This window comes from Bactrocera oleae, chromosome 4, assembly GCF_042242935.1.
Source record: "Bactrocera oleae isolate idBacOlea1 chromosome 4, idBacOlea1, whole genome shotgun sequence".
Taxonomy (NCBI): Eukaryota; Metazoa; Arthropoda; class Insecta; order Diptera; family Tephritidae; genus Bactrocera; species Bactrocera oleae.
The window spans coordinates 47,424,780-47,438,057 of NC_091538.1; the positions used below are offsets into that span (position 1 = coordinate 47,424,780).

Consider the following 13,278-nt stretch of genomic DNA (forward strand, 5'->3'; position numbering starts at 1 on the left):
CCTTAATGAAAACTTGAGTTTGCACCCAAATCAGTCAGATAACAAGTAGCTATTGATAAAGATGTCAAAAAATCCTAGACAAGTCTTGATCGCACTGTCAGCGAACTCAAAGGCAGTATTGTAGTTCTGCTATTGGAGTGAATGCACACCTTTCTGAAAGAAGCTGCATTTCTTGATGGCAGCCACCTCCACTTGAAGGACGCTGAACCATTTGGCGAAGGTTCCGGTTTAATCAAAATTTTACTATTTCGGCAGTAATCTATAAATAATAGTGCCGTTAAAGTTAGTAGTCAATATCTACATTATATCTATATGAAATTTGAATAATTCGGTAAACTAAAACCAAATCCTCAGCGAGGATACTCTATCCTACACCATGCCCTTAGCTACTCTATGTTTCAATATATACCCACCCGAATTTTTAATGAATATTTTATCCAATCTTAAGCATTAAGAATTACCGAAAATTAGGTACAAAAATATTCCGTGTAAACAAAATCTAAGCAAACCAATTTGGATTGAACAAAAATGGTCACACCCTGTATTGATTATTATCGCCGCTGATTTAATGTGTGGAGCAAGATAACGCTACATTAACTTTTAGAACCCCTCTCGACGTTTAGGTTGAAGCAGCAACAGTTCAGCTCTTAAGGCCACTCAATGCAATTTCATTTTATCAACTTATTCTTATCACAATTGACTGCTCATTGTTGCCACGTACAGACTTATTGGTGGCATTTATTGCAATCATTGTGTATACAATTTTATTCAATAATAAATGAAATAAAGCACAGCAAGAAGCTATGATACCCTTCACAAATACAAAAGATTCCTTACAAGAACTTTGATCAGTCAGTATATTGACTCGATGTGAACAATTTCTTCGGAGATTGCTTTATTGCCTTAGATAATAATCCATACTAAATTTCCTGAAGATATCTCCTTAAATTAAAAAGATTTCCATATAAGCATTTTAAGCACCAATTGTTCAGTTTGTAAGGCAGCTATATACTATGTGGTCTGCTATCGGTGCAAAGAGCAGCTTCTTGATGGGAAAAGTGTACAATTGTAGATCCATTCGTATATATCCAGAAAGATGGATGGCCGGGCAGACGAACATGACTAACTAGGCTTAGCTCGTCACGCTGATCATTTATGTTTACAGTTTATACGGTCTCTGACGATTCCTTTTGGGTTTTACAAACGTTGGAAAACTTAATATAACCTGTTCAGGGTATAAATATATATAATATATTATAATGGGTTAGGCCAACCTAGGATTTTCAAAACATTGCAATTTGTTCGACTTAAAGTACACTTTAGGGTTCAACAAACATTATTCAATTTATAGAACAGTGAAAAAAACGCTGCATATTTTTAAGTCAAGAAATTAGTATTTTTTGCAAGTCTTCCATTTTGGGAAAAATTGGTGTAAAATTTAAAAACATAGGTTAGGTTAATTTAGATTATATGGCGGAGGTGTAATCACACTAAGAATACTAAATACAGGCCCTTTGTGAGGTCAGATAACAACCTTTGTATCAGAAATCTGCTTAGGTATTTTTTTTCTTTTTTCGCCATTTTTTTTGATTCCAAACATGTGAGATACGCGGAATTTTAGCCTTGACCTGACAAAGGCGCGAGTTTCGAGAAGGAAGTGTTGACCGTCTATATAAGTCTCGAGCGTACGATCCGTGAGCTCAAGGCTAATATCGTCGTCTTACTATCCAAGGGTGGATAGTCACCACTTTGAAGGAGGCTGCACCCTGGAGCAGTAGATTTACTGCTAACTTACTGGCACTTTCGCTTGGGAGACACTAAAATAGTCAGGAAGCCTAAACCTGGAGTTGATACATAAATAGTTTCCGACACTCCTCCTAGACTAACCTAACCCTTTAAAGGTTTTAAATTGGTATCTGTGTTTATTAATATACATTCGAAATCTATAGCTAGTTAATTGAAAAGTGTTATGCGCGTTTAAGGAAGTAAAATATATTTACTTCTTATCCCAAAATACACATGTTTCAGACATTATCCACATATCGTTGAATGTAGTATGTTTTGGTAACTTTATTGTTATTATTTTTGTTGTTGGGTTCTAGTGTCTACTGATTATTAAAAAATCCATATCATTTTCATATTTACACGATATTAGTCTCAGCGTCTGCTATATAATTCTGATAAGAAAACAATTGCGAAGTTCAACTGATATGTATGCAGTTTATATGCATACATACATATGTAAATATGTTCATAAAAATAAGAAAGTTATTTTTAATACGTGATCGTTTTTTACGTAAGAATTTGCTTCGTATTGTTTTTATAACAAGTCGGGAAGATAGCTTCATTCGTTTGGAACGGAGTGTTACACCATATACTACAAGCAGGTCGATTAACTGAGGCAATTAAGATGTAAATTAACTCAACCTGTTTACCTGTTTGGTACTCAATTTAGTGTCTGAAGAGCTGTCTAGAAAGTGTTTTGATTTTGGTTGTGTAAACTTACGTCAGAATGAAATGATTAATAACACAAATCTTACTAGGTCAAGAGGAATATGGCACTTTCCGGTTTATGAAAACGAGTTTGGAATGTAGTCTTGGCTTTACAGGATAATCTGGTTATTTATCGAAACTAGAGGTACTCGTGTTCACGCTAAACAAACGTTGAGAGGAATCTCATTGGACAAACTTCGCAGAGTTGTATGCGTACCTTTTAAGAGGTTATATGGGTTTCACGGCGTCAAAGATCATTTTTTACTGTCGTATTTAATTCTAAAACAGCATTGAAAAGTTGCGCGCTCGAGGTCTGCTATATAGTCATTCACAACTTTAAATCCGTTACTTTCGATGCTGTATTTTCAAAGTCGGTTGTCAAGATTTCTCGCGAACTACTTATCCGATTCTAATGAAATTTTACACAGGTCTTCGAGCTATAATTCACAAGGTCTTGAACGAAGGATTTTCTTTGATTAAAACTTTTTCAAAAAATAATCATCGAGAAATGCTCCCCAAAATTTGCATTTTTTTTTTGTAAAAACCTCTACCCGTGTAACCCCTGAATAAAAGTCACCGTGGTACGTATGATCGAATTACACATTACTACGTCAAGTTATTAAGGTTACATTTCAGCAAGTCTATAGATTTCGTTTGGTTAGTATATTATCGTTAAATGTTAGTATTAATTTTTGTAAAAATTTTAAGTTTGTTGTTTTCTTGTTTTGCATTGTTTGAGAAAATTTTCCAGATATTTTTATATATTTTTTTATATCATCAGACACATAAAGCCTGCTGACCTTTTGAAAAAATCTGATATTTTAACGTGAACATATTTGATTAAAAATTAGGGTTTCTTTCGATATTAAATCAAAATTATATATATGTATAGAAAAATAAATATGTTAAATAAAAAAATACAGTGCGCTTGGAACATAAGAAGGTAAGTTTAGACCAAATATCGTAAAATAACAAAAAAATTTTTTATACAATATAATAATAAAAAACCCAACAATTTGGTTATGTAAATTTTTCACATAAATTTTGAGGAATTGTAAATCTTTTCATTTCCAACAACTTTGTCACATAACTATAGAATTAATAGTTTCTCCGGAAATCGCGATAAGCCATTTTTAACACTGCAAAATTCAATCCTTTCCTCCTTTTTCCCGACCTCAGATCATCGTAAATTATTTTACCTATATCATCCTACTATGATTTTTTTTGCTTTGAAAATTATCTATTCTGGTTTAATAGTATTTTTTTTGAACAAATTTTTAAATAATAAAATTTTTGTGTGCTTAAATGTCTATCACTAACGTGTGACATGCGTAAAAATGGTAAGGAATGGCGAAAATAAACAAAGTGCATAACGTAAGCAGATGGGTAATACAGCCAGGGAAAAATATTTGTATACATAGCGGTGCGGCAAAACATTTTAAGTGAGTATTGTACTTAATTAGCGCAAAATGAATATAAAGCAGCAAATAAAATCAAGTTTTTTTTTCAAATTCAGCAAAGTTGGTTAAAAAATAAACGACTTGCAAAGTAGTATCCGACTGGAATTCTTAAATATCGTCAGGGAAATTGTAAATGAGCAGCTTCTTGGGAGATAAGAACGTGTGCAAAATTTCCGATTGATATCTAAAAAACTGAGGGACTAGTTTATAGACAGAAGAACGAACGGACAGACAGACGGACCGACAGATAGGCAGACGGACATATCTTAAACGACTTGGCTCGCTGCGCTTCCCATACATACGTATTTTATTGGGCATTTCCGACATTTCCTTCTGATTGTTACAAACTTCGTGGCAAACTTAATAGTTCAGGATATAAAAATTAAAATTAAGTAAAATTAAAAAAAAAATAAATAAAATGATAACTTTTTTTATTGAAATTTGTTAGAATGGATTAAATTTATTTTATAAAATATTTATTTAAGTATTTGTATTTTTCCAATTCAATTAAAAAAAACTTCAAACTAAGTGCCACATTTTATTTTTTGCATTGAAAATATTGCCAACTGCACATAAAATGCTCAAATGTAATTAAAAACCTTTGGCATTACAGTTGAAGTACCTTAAGTCGACTTAAGCTAAGGCGGGTATTTCGGGTTAACGTAAAAATTATTAGTTATATTTGATTTTCTTTTAACTTCGTTTTATTTGGGATAAAACACGGCGTTAATTCCCAAATGAGTTGGTCAACATTCATTCCCGCCATTAAAATAACTCGACTTAACCTCAAAATTACTTGCCACAGGTCAGTGTATATAAATCAACGACTTTCTTTGAAAAAAGTTAGAATAAATTTTTTTGTGAAAAATATGTGCAGAAGCCAATCACTCAAATCCACTTGCCAATCAACAAACTGGGCAAGAGATGAAACAAATTATTTTTTATCTTTCACTTTCGATTTTATCTTTTTGCCAAACGAATATTATTTAACAACTAATCACTTTTACTAGGGGTATGTATATCACTTGAAACGAGCGTTATGCGAAAGCTTACGCTGTATAAATGATATCTAGGTATGTATGTACGTATAACATATATACCTATGTATATATATTATATATTTGTTGGCAAATCCGCAGCTAATAGCGCACTAGTGCACTACAACTCAAGCGAATTTGCACTAGCCATTTTTCTAACCCAAGGTAATGCAGGAAGAGAGCAGTTAGTTTCTTAGAAGAAAAGTAGAAAACACGTGTTTTACTGTGCGGTAATTACTTTTTGTTTTATTGAGACCCGTCAAAAAGCCGATAGCGAAGCAAGTGGAAACATAAGTGGTAAGCAAATAAATATTAAATTACGTTTTAACTAGAAATATGTTTGTAAAGAAAGCAATGAAGGTGATTGTAATTGGAGTAATAGATTGCATTTATGACGTATAGAACTGTAAATGAGGAAAATAACAAACTTTGTTAGAGAAAGAAGAAGGTTACCCTGTCGAATAAAAAAGTTTTCCATACAAGGACACGAGTTTAATCGGTCGGTTTGTATGACAGCTACATGCTATAGTTGTCCAATTTTGGCGGTTTCGACAAATGAGCATTATCTTAATGAGAACAGAACGTTTGCAAATTTTCATATGGATACGGACATGGCTAAATGAAGTCAGCGCGTCAACGCTGATCATGGAAACCTAGTAGCCACTAGATACCAGGGAACTCAGTATTATATATGCAAAATATGGAGCAGTTACTGTAAAGACAAAAACAAACTAGTTACATAAATTTTAAGTTTATAAATAGAGTAATTTCTACAAATTTATTCCTAATCAAGGTAAACTCAAAATTATAAAAAAAAATACGTGTGGCACTCGGGGTCTACCGCGGTAAGGCTTTTGCATAGCATTTACTTTTATTTTTTTGCCAACTTATGCAATTATAATTGTTTATTTATTTTTTATGCAGTATTTTTTTTTGTTTTCTTTGATATTAATTCAAGTTACACTGTTTGAGCGTGGTGATCGATAAGAATACAAATATTATTTTTCTTTTATTGAATAAATGAGAAGTTAATATTGTTTAAATTATTTTTATTATCTTATTGTACAATACATGTAGGTTATTCAGGAATTTGTATCACTGACACTATAGGTTTATGGTAACTGAAATAAGAAAGAAATAAGGCTGAGACTTGATATCCTCTAAAAATCTGAAAAATAACGCGGCAGCAGTCGTCCCATATTTTGTTGTGGATTCTTGTGGATCATTAATCATTTTCAAACTCATTTCTTCCAAAAGAAAAGTTGTTAATCGCTCTGATCTTATCAGCGAAATTGATGTTGAAATCGCCAGCCAAGATAAGTGGAAATTTATTACCATTGATAATCCGACTGAAATACATAATTTCAATTGTATTGTTCAATTCAAACGAGATATTTTTTCAAAAGGTGGGGTAGCTATTTACCAAAATAATAATAATGTTACTAATAATATGACTCCGAACATTGAATAAAACTTTTTTTATTAATTAAATTTTTATTAAATTCCCTATTTTTATTTGCCATGAGCTAGAGCACATGTTAGCGCACGGTTGCAGCCACTTTAATGGAACAACTGAGTTTCACCACTCTCTAATACTTGTAGAAGTTATTGCGACCAACTCGTTACTCTTTCTGCTGGGTAAATAAATTATAATTATAAAAAAAATATATGTATATACATATATATATGCATAATTGTGTTTGTATGCGCATCTAGTAGGAAATTGTTTGTAGATATGCAAGTATTTGAATGCTCGCGTTCACTAATGTTGCTTAGCCGGCACTACCTTGACTTAGTCAGTCGGCGAAGAAAGCTGCAGCGATTCGGTTCGTTTGGGTTTGCAGCACTTTTTTAGTTGTAATCTCATTTTAATTGTTTTTTCACAAATCAACTGACCTCTAATTTTTTTTTTATAAACGCGTGTAATCGGTGTGCAGGCATTACTAACAGTAAATTATCGGTTGTGTTATTTTGCATTATAAAGCATGGGTGAGTGAAATATTGGTGTTGCGTGAAATTAAAATAATTTCACACACGTGTCGTGCTAATTTTGGTGTAAATGAAAAGTAATTAAAACACCCACAAAAACCGGTAGCGAAGAAGTAGCGGTGCAGTGATTTTGCTCCACATTTCTAGAAAACGTTTTGATCTTCAAAGGTGCAAATGTATGTATGTGTGTACTTTCTATTTTGCTCTCGACTTTGCATCTTTGCCAATCACTTCAAGTCAAAAAAACAACATTACATCATGGTTTACAGTTGTTGATGCTTTATATAATCGAAATGAAAAATTATCACTTGTGTTTAATTAAAATAACTTAATATTTTCCGGAAACCAACGTTTTAAATGTAGCTAATACATAACAAAGTTGTTATCTCTTGTAGTGACTTTTAAGCATTTTAAGTATTACCTTATTTTTGTTTATAAGCTATTATTATTTTTTTATTCGCGCATAAGCTAAATTAAAGGATCAAGTAAATTTTTGGTTTAACATAATTTTATTTAAATATTTTTCTTTCTAAAGATATATTTGAATTATTGGTTTATAATATAAATAGTTTTTGATAAATTTAAAATTTTGTAAATAAATTTTTAATATCTTTTTATACGTTTGTGTTTTTTTCTCTTTTTCATTACAAATTTTGTTAATTTTAATAGTTCAATTATTTTTTTTTTTTTTGAAAAATTATACAACTTTTTACTTACTTTAAAAATTTGTTTTTTAAATTTTGAAATTGAAAAAAAAAATTATTTAAAAAAATAAATATTAAAAAATTTTTTTTAGTTTCTAAAATTTTTAATTAAATTTTTTATAGCGATGAGAAATTTAATAACTGACATTTAATTTAAAATAAAATAAATAATAAATATTTAATTAAAAACAATGCCTTTGGGATTAAAACAAAGATTATAATTTTTAAAATAAAATAAAAATTATTAAAAACGCAATACATTAATAAATTTAACAAAATTTATTATTTAGAGAAGTGGATTAAATATAATCAAAATATTTTACTTTAAAATTGTTACAAAAAATATTACTTAAATAAGTTTCTCAACGGTTTCTTATTTTCTGTTAAAAGCAAAAGAAATATTTAAATAATTTTTTTGACAAAATTGTACATATTTATTTTTTCGCTACTATATTATATATGGATTATATGAATTGTGATTTATTTTTATAAAAAATACTGGTCAATTTAATAGTTATTTATAACCAAGAGAGATTATACATACTTGCATATCAGAAAAAAACCCGTTTTTTTGAACTTGTTTTGAAGAATAAAAATTAAATTTTATTTAAATTACGTTCTTATACTTAATTTACAATTTTAGAACATATTTTCTTTGCGATTTTGCGAGTTTTAAATTTTAAACAGTCTTTTAAAAGTGTTTTTTATATTAAAATTTAATAAAAATTTAAAATAAGTTTCTATTTATCTTTACTATTTTAATTCTTACCATAGCGATGGCGGGACTAACGCTCGGTCATTTGTTGCTGTTGCTTGGCCTTTATTGTACACTGGTGCAAGCCAGTTACCCACTCAAAATACTAGGTTTATTTCCACACCCAGGCATTAGTCACTTCCACTTCTTCCACCCCATTATGCGGGGCTTGGCCGAGAAGGGTCATGATGTTACTGTGATAAGCCATTTTCCCGATAAAAGTCCACCAGCACGGTACAGAGATCTGCCGTTAATAGCTAATGAAACTTTGACGAATAGTGTGGACTTGAAGGTAAGTGAAATACTTAGAGCTTAATTGAATGAATGAAAAATCTATCTTTCTCCGCACGAGTAACTACTTTTATTTGCTTACTAATGATGAGAGTGCAAAATTTTAGTTTTTGAGTTGTTTTTGTTTTGTGTCTAGCCACTGATTTTTTAATGTCTAAACTGGAATGTATAATATTTGAGTGAGTAAGTTCGTTGAAGATATTAACTTTTTTTTGCAGAGATACTATAAAAACATTGTCATTTAGGTTAATGCAATTATGTATTAAGGTGTTCCTAAATTATGTAAATAATTTTGTATACTTTTCGAAATAAAAAGCAACAAATCAAAACATGAACTCAGATTTAAACTAAATGTTAGGAAAAAAGTTTAGAAAATCAATACTTTCGATTCAGTTTGTTATTCGAACAGTGAAATATAGTATTCACACTATAATAAATGCAAATAAAAATAATTATAAAACGTGTTCCAACTGCAAAATAGTTTACATCCCAGTTGAAATACTAAGACGCTGAAAATAATGAAATAACTTAAATGTAAATATTGGCATTATAAAATGAGGGCTAAATAGGAAACGGCTGGCGATAGAAACCAGGTTCAGCTTTGATTTAACTCCGAAGTACGATAGAAAGCATGTTCAGAAGACACTTAAAATTTAAAGTTTATAATTAAATGTAACAATAAATCAAGTGTTAGTGAATCATAATTTAATTCAAGGAAAGTTGAAAGCATATAAGTAATCTTGTTTTTATTTTTTTATTACCACCTGATCAAATTTCACCCGGACTGGTCCTTTTAAACTACGCGCGCAAACCGAATCGCTACAAAAATTCATAGATTGGAACGCCCGAAGCAAAAAGTTTGTTTGTTGATTTTTACCATGAAAAAATAAAATTAACAACGAGTTTGCTTGAAATTTTGTGTTTCCAATAGAATCACGGCTATGGAGCTGTTGAAAGTTTTTCAAAAATGTTTTGGGTAGTCCACTTGATTACCAACGCAAGTATTTGAGCGGCAGAATTCAGTGAAGGTCGTAAAGTCATCGAAAACTTGCGAGTCGTCCATCCACTACTGTTAATGACGATATCATCGAAAAAGTTAAAGAAACAGTACTTAAAAATTTTCGTGTTGGCATAAGAGAAATAGCAAAGGATGTTAACATCTCGTATAGATCGTTTCAACACATTTTGTTTAATGTTTTAGATATGAAGTGTCAATGCTAGATTCGTACCAAAAGAATTGAATCGTTTGTAGTTGAGGACCCTTACCTTCATTAACCGAATCATTACTAGCGACGAGACGTGGTTTTATACATATGATGTCGAAACTGTCCAACAACTAGCGAATGGTGCTCCAAAAATGAGCCGAAACGATTGAAAAAAAAAAATAATAATAATAATTCACTGAGAGCACTGAAGGCCATCTCATCCGAGGCTCATTGTATTGGCTCAGGAGCCTACTTTGAAAGCGATAAGACATTTTTTTTGAAATAAAATACGTTTTTAATTTCCTAGTCGATATACAACGTCGTATTTGATAACTGCTTTATATCCTATCATACCTCATGGAGGTCGCAACCTTAACTAAATGTTTACTGAAGACTCAATCCTAACTATCTCTTTAAACTAGAAATGTTTACATTCAGCTCAATTTCGCATACAATAGGTTTGGCAAATGTCTGCTTGAATCAGAAGAAAACATATTATTTAGAATTAGGTTCAGGCTGCCTTGAGGAGTTCGAGACAGTGTAGTATAAAAATGTTCATAACGATTTCGAATTACTAGAATTATTTAAATACTTTTATTGGAGACAATTAAAGTACACTAACATCCGGGAGTTCCGGGAAAGGTCCTTAAGATGGGAAGAACTGATTTCTAAAGTCGAGTAAAATGATAAACAAGCCTCCTGTTAAAACATCCGTATGTGCATTGAATGGAGCCTACTTTTGTAAGAACAAAAATAACTTGGTTAAAACCCACATTAATTTGAACTAGATAGGCCGATTAGGAGCTGGACATACATACATACATACTATGTAGGTCCTAAAGGATTAAGTGTAACATACAAATTTTTGACAGACACTGCAGCCAAAAATTCACTGTTGGATGTGCGGGTAGAGGGAATCTTTGGTCCATATTTCTTCAAAAATGAAGCCTGTCATATAATACAATCAATGGAGAACGCTATATAGCGGAAGATGTTGATCTGAACGACCTTTATTTCCATCAAGACAACGCTACATGCCATACAGCCTACGAAACAATTAATTTATTGAAGGAATCTTTTGGTTAGCGCATTATCTCACGACGTGGGCCTATAAGATCGTGCGATTTGAAAGAGAATATTCGGCTCGTTATTGCAGACATACGACCCCAATTGCTGCAAAAAGTGGTTATAATTTTCTCATATGAAATATGCATGGTAAGTGATTTCGCAGGAGCACTTTGGGAGAATTTTTTTTTGTGACTTACAAACAAATTATAATTAAGATCAACTTATCATACTAACAGCTTATGTTTGAAATTTTTTAATATTAATGAGATTCTTTATGCTTCAGTTCTTCGAAACGCAACCCTTCTACAATCACTTCTTGGAATTCTTTCTGCTCCACCAATGGGGAACGAACGCCTGCAATCTCACATTGCGTTCTGATGCTTTGGCGCAGGTGTTGCGACAGCGGCAACATTTCGATGTAATCATCATGGAGCAATTCAATAGCGATTGCATGATGGCGGTGGCACATCAACTGAAGGCGCCTTTCATAGGTTTGAGCAGGTGAGCGAAGTTTCTTTCTTTTTTTTAACTAAGAGAGCGATAATTGTATTTATAATAAAACCACAAAAAAAAATCTAGTTCTGCTATGCTGAATTGGCATTACGAACGCATGGGCATGCCCATGATAACCTCAGTTATGCCATCAGTATTTATGGGACAATCCGAAGAAATGACATTCGGCGCTCGTCTTGCCAATTGGTTCACACACCACGCGATGCTTTTGCTTTATGCGTGAGTAACAATTATTCACGGTTCTAAAACATCCTTTTTTAATAAAATATCTATAATTGATTGCAAGTATTTACACCACGCCCGCTACCGATGCCTTGGTACGCCACAAATTCGGACACGATGTGCCCTCGGTTGCCGAATTGGCGAAGGAAACATCAATGTTATTCGTCAATCAGCATTTCTCATTGAGCGGTGTCAAACCGCTACCACCATCCGTTATCGATATTGGCGGCATACACATACAGAAGGCTAAGCCGCTCGATGCTGAGCTGCAGAAGTTCATCGATAACGCCGAACATGGTGTGGTCTTCATTAGTTGGGGCTCGATGATACGCGCCGAGACTATGCCGCCCGCTAAACGTGAGGCTATCATACGCGCTGTGAAGCGACTTAAACAACGGGTGATTTGGAAATGGGAAAACGCCACGCTGGAGCACAAGCCGGATAATCTGTATGTTAGCAAGTGGTTGCCACAACGCGACATACTCTGTCATCCGAATGTGAAGGTGTTCATGTCCCATGGCGGTTTAATGGGTAGTTCAGAGGCGGCTTACTGTGGTGTACCGGTAGTGGTCACGCCCATGTATGGTGATCAGTTTCTGAATGCGGCGGCGTTAAAGTATCGCGGTATGGGTGTGGTGCTGAAATATAACGATATCACCGAGAATTCAGTGCTGCGTTCAATAAGAGAGGTGTTGAAGAAACAGTAAGTAAAATGAGTGCTAGAGAGAGTGTAGGGAGGAGGTGTTTTCTATATTTTTTATCTTGCAGATATATGGATAACGCCAAAGCGGTTTCATTCTCCTACAGACTTCGTCCGCAGAGCGCACTCGAGACCGCCATCTGGTGGGTGGAATATGTCGCCAAAACCGAAGGCGCGCCGCTCACAAAAGCTCACGCCGTGCATGTATCGCGCTTCGTCTACTACTCACTGGACATTTATCTATTCATTGCAGCCATTCTATTCATATCGGTTGTGAGTTGGAGTTTTATATGCAGTAGACTGTGCTCGCGGAGTCCCAAGGCCGCTAAACAAAAGTCAAATTGAACAATTTGAGCACTATATTTGCTCTCTTAGATATATTAGATAACAAATTGCTGTTATTCTTAACTGTGTTCAAAACAAATAATTAATGATGTTATCATAATTAGCCTAAATTAGCTCATAAAAAGCGTGAAAGAAGACATAAAAATACCTAAAAATTCTTTACCAAGAGTTTAAAAAAATTAAGGCAATATAAACTCCATTTTTTTTTTAAATAGTTAAAATAATAAAATAAATGAATAATTGTTTTCAAAAAAAACGTGCAAAAAATCTTTTCATCCATGGTTTAAAACAGTGTCGCCACTTTCACATAAAGAGTTGCCAAAAAAGCCATTGAGGCATCATTAAAACTATATAAGATATAAATATTTATAAGTTATAAATACACCTTTTTTTTTGTTAAAAATCATTTACCTGTTCAATGTTATTTGATTAAGCGTTAAAGTATCCTTATATAATTAAATGATGTATATAGAAGTATCCATACCTGAAATTAAAAA

General features: G+C 32.6%; 4 protein-coding genes across 8 annotated transcripts in view; 3 read left to right on the plus strand and 1 right to left on the minus strand.

Moving 5' to 3' along the window:
• The window catches only part of atos (atos homolog atossa), a 152,067-nt gene that overhangs the window by 132,147 nt on the left and 6,642 nt on the right, over positions 1 to 13,278 (minus strand). Inside the window, exon 1 of one of the 2 annotated variants that reach the window (XM_070108025.1) lies at positions 13,193 to 13,265. The exons of the other annotated variant lie outside the window; for it this stretch is intronic. The gene's annotated coding sequence lies outside the window, so the exon portion shown is untranslated. Of the gene's footprint in view, positions 1 to 13,192; positions 13,266 to 13,278 lie in introns of those variants that run through there. 2 annotated transcript variants of the gene reach the window in all.
• LOC106616191 (UDP-glycosyltransferase UGT5) lies at positions 6,835 to 13,184 on the plus strand. 2 transcript variants are annotated; one of them, XM_070108040.1, is made up of 6 exons: positions 6,835 to 6,979; positions 8,458 to 8,729; positions 11,285 to 11,502; positions 11,581 to 11,733; positions 11,801 to 12,439; positions 12,505 to 13,184. In XM_070108040.1, the coding sequence occupies exons 1-6, from the start codon at positions 6,976 to 6,978 to the stop codon at positions 12,779 to 12,781; spliced, it is 1,563 nt and encodes a 520-aa protein (XP_069964141.1). In that variant the 5' UTR covers positions 6,835 to 6,975; the 3' UTR covers positions 12,782 to 13,184. The 2 variants fall into 2 exon arrangements, with proteins under 2 accessions (XP_069964141.1, XP_036218739.2); XM_036362846.2 differs by lacking the exon at positions 6,835 to 6,979 and adding an exon at positions 7,013 to 7,155.
• Positions 6,852 to 13,278, plus strand: part of LOC106616190 (UDP-glucosyltransferase 2-like) — a 44,606-nt gene continuing 38,179 nt past the window's right edge. For both annotated transcript variants that reach the window (XM_070108037.1, XM_070108038.1), the window contains exon 1: positions 6,852 to 6,979. In XM_070108037.1, the coding sequence (XP_069964138.1) occupies positions 6,976 to 6,979 (4 nt within the window). In that variant the 5' untranslated portion in view covers positions 6,852 to 6,975. The remainder of the gene's footprint in view (positions 6,980 to 13,278) is intronic.
• The window catches only part of LOC106616199 (UDP-glucosyltransferase 2), a 64,227-nt gene continuing 57,804 nt past the window's right edge, over positions 6,856 to 13,278 (plus strand). The window contains exon 1 of one of the 2 annotated variants that reach the window (XM_070108041.1): positions 6,856 to 6,979. In XM_070108041.1, the coding sequence (XP_069964142.1) occupies positions 6,976 to 6,979 (4 nt within the window). In that variant the 5' untranslated portion in view covers positions 6,856 to 6,975. Of the gene's footprint in view, positions 6,980 to 7,027; positions 7,156 to 13,278 lie in introns of those variants that run through there. The other variant, XM_070108044.1, reaches the window with a different exon arrangement.

What these genes read in the sequence shown, in the direction of transcription:
- LOC106616191 (XM_070108040.1), top strand. An exon ending in CCTTTCATAGGTTTGAGCAG is followed by an intron (nt 11,503 to 11,580) that starts GTGAGCGAAGTT and finishes AAAAAAATCTAG; the next exon opens with TTCTGCTATGCTGAATTGGC. An exon ending in AGAGAGGTGTTGAAGAAACA is followed by an intron (nt 12,440 to 12,504) that starts GTAAGTAAAATG and finishes TTTATCTTGCAG; the next exon opens with ATATATGGATAACGCCAAAG.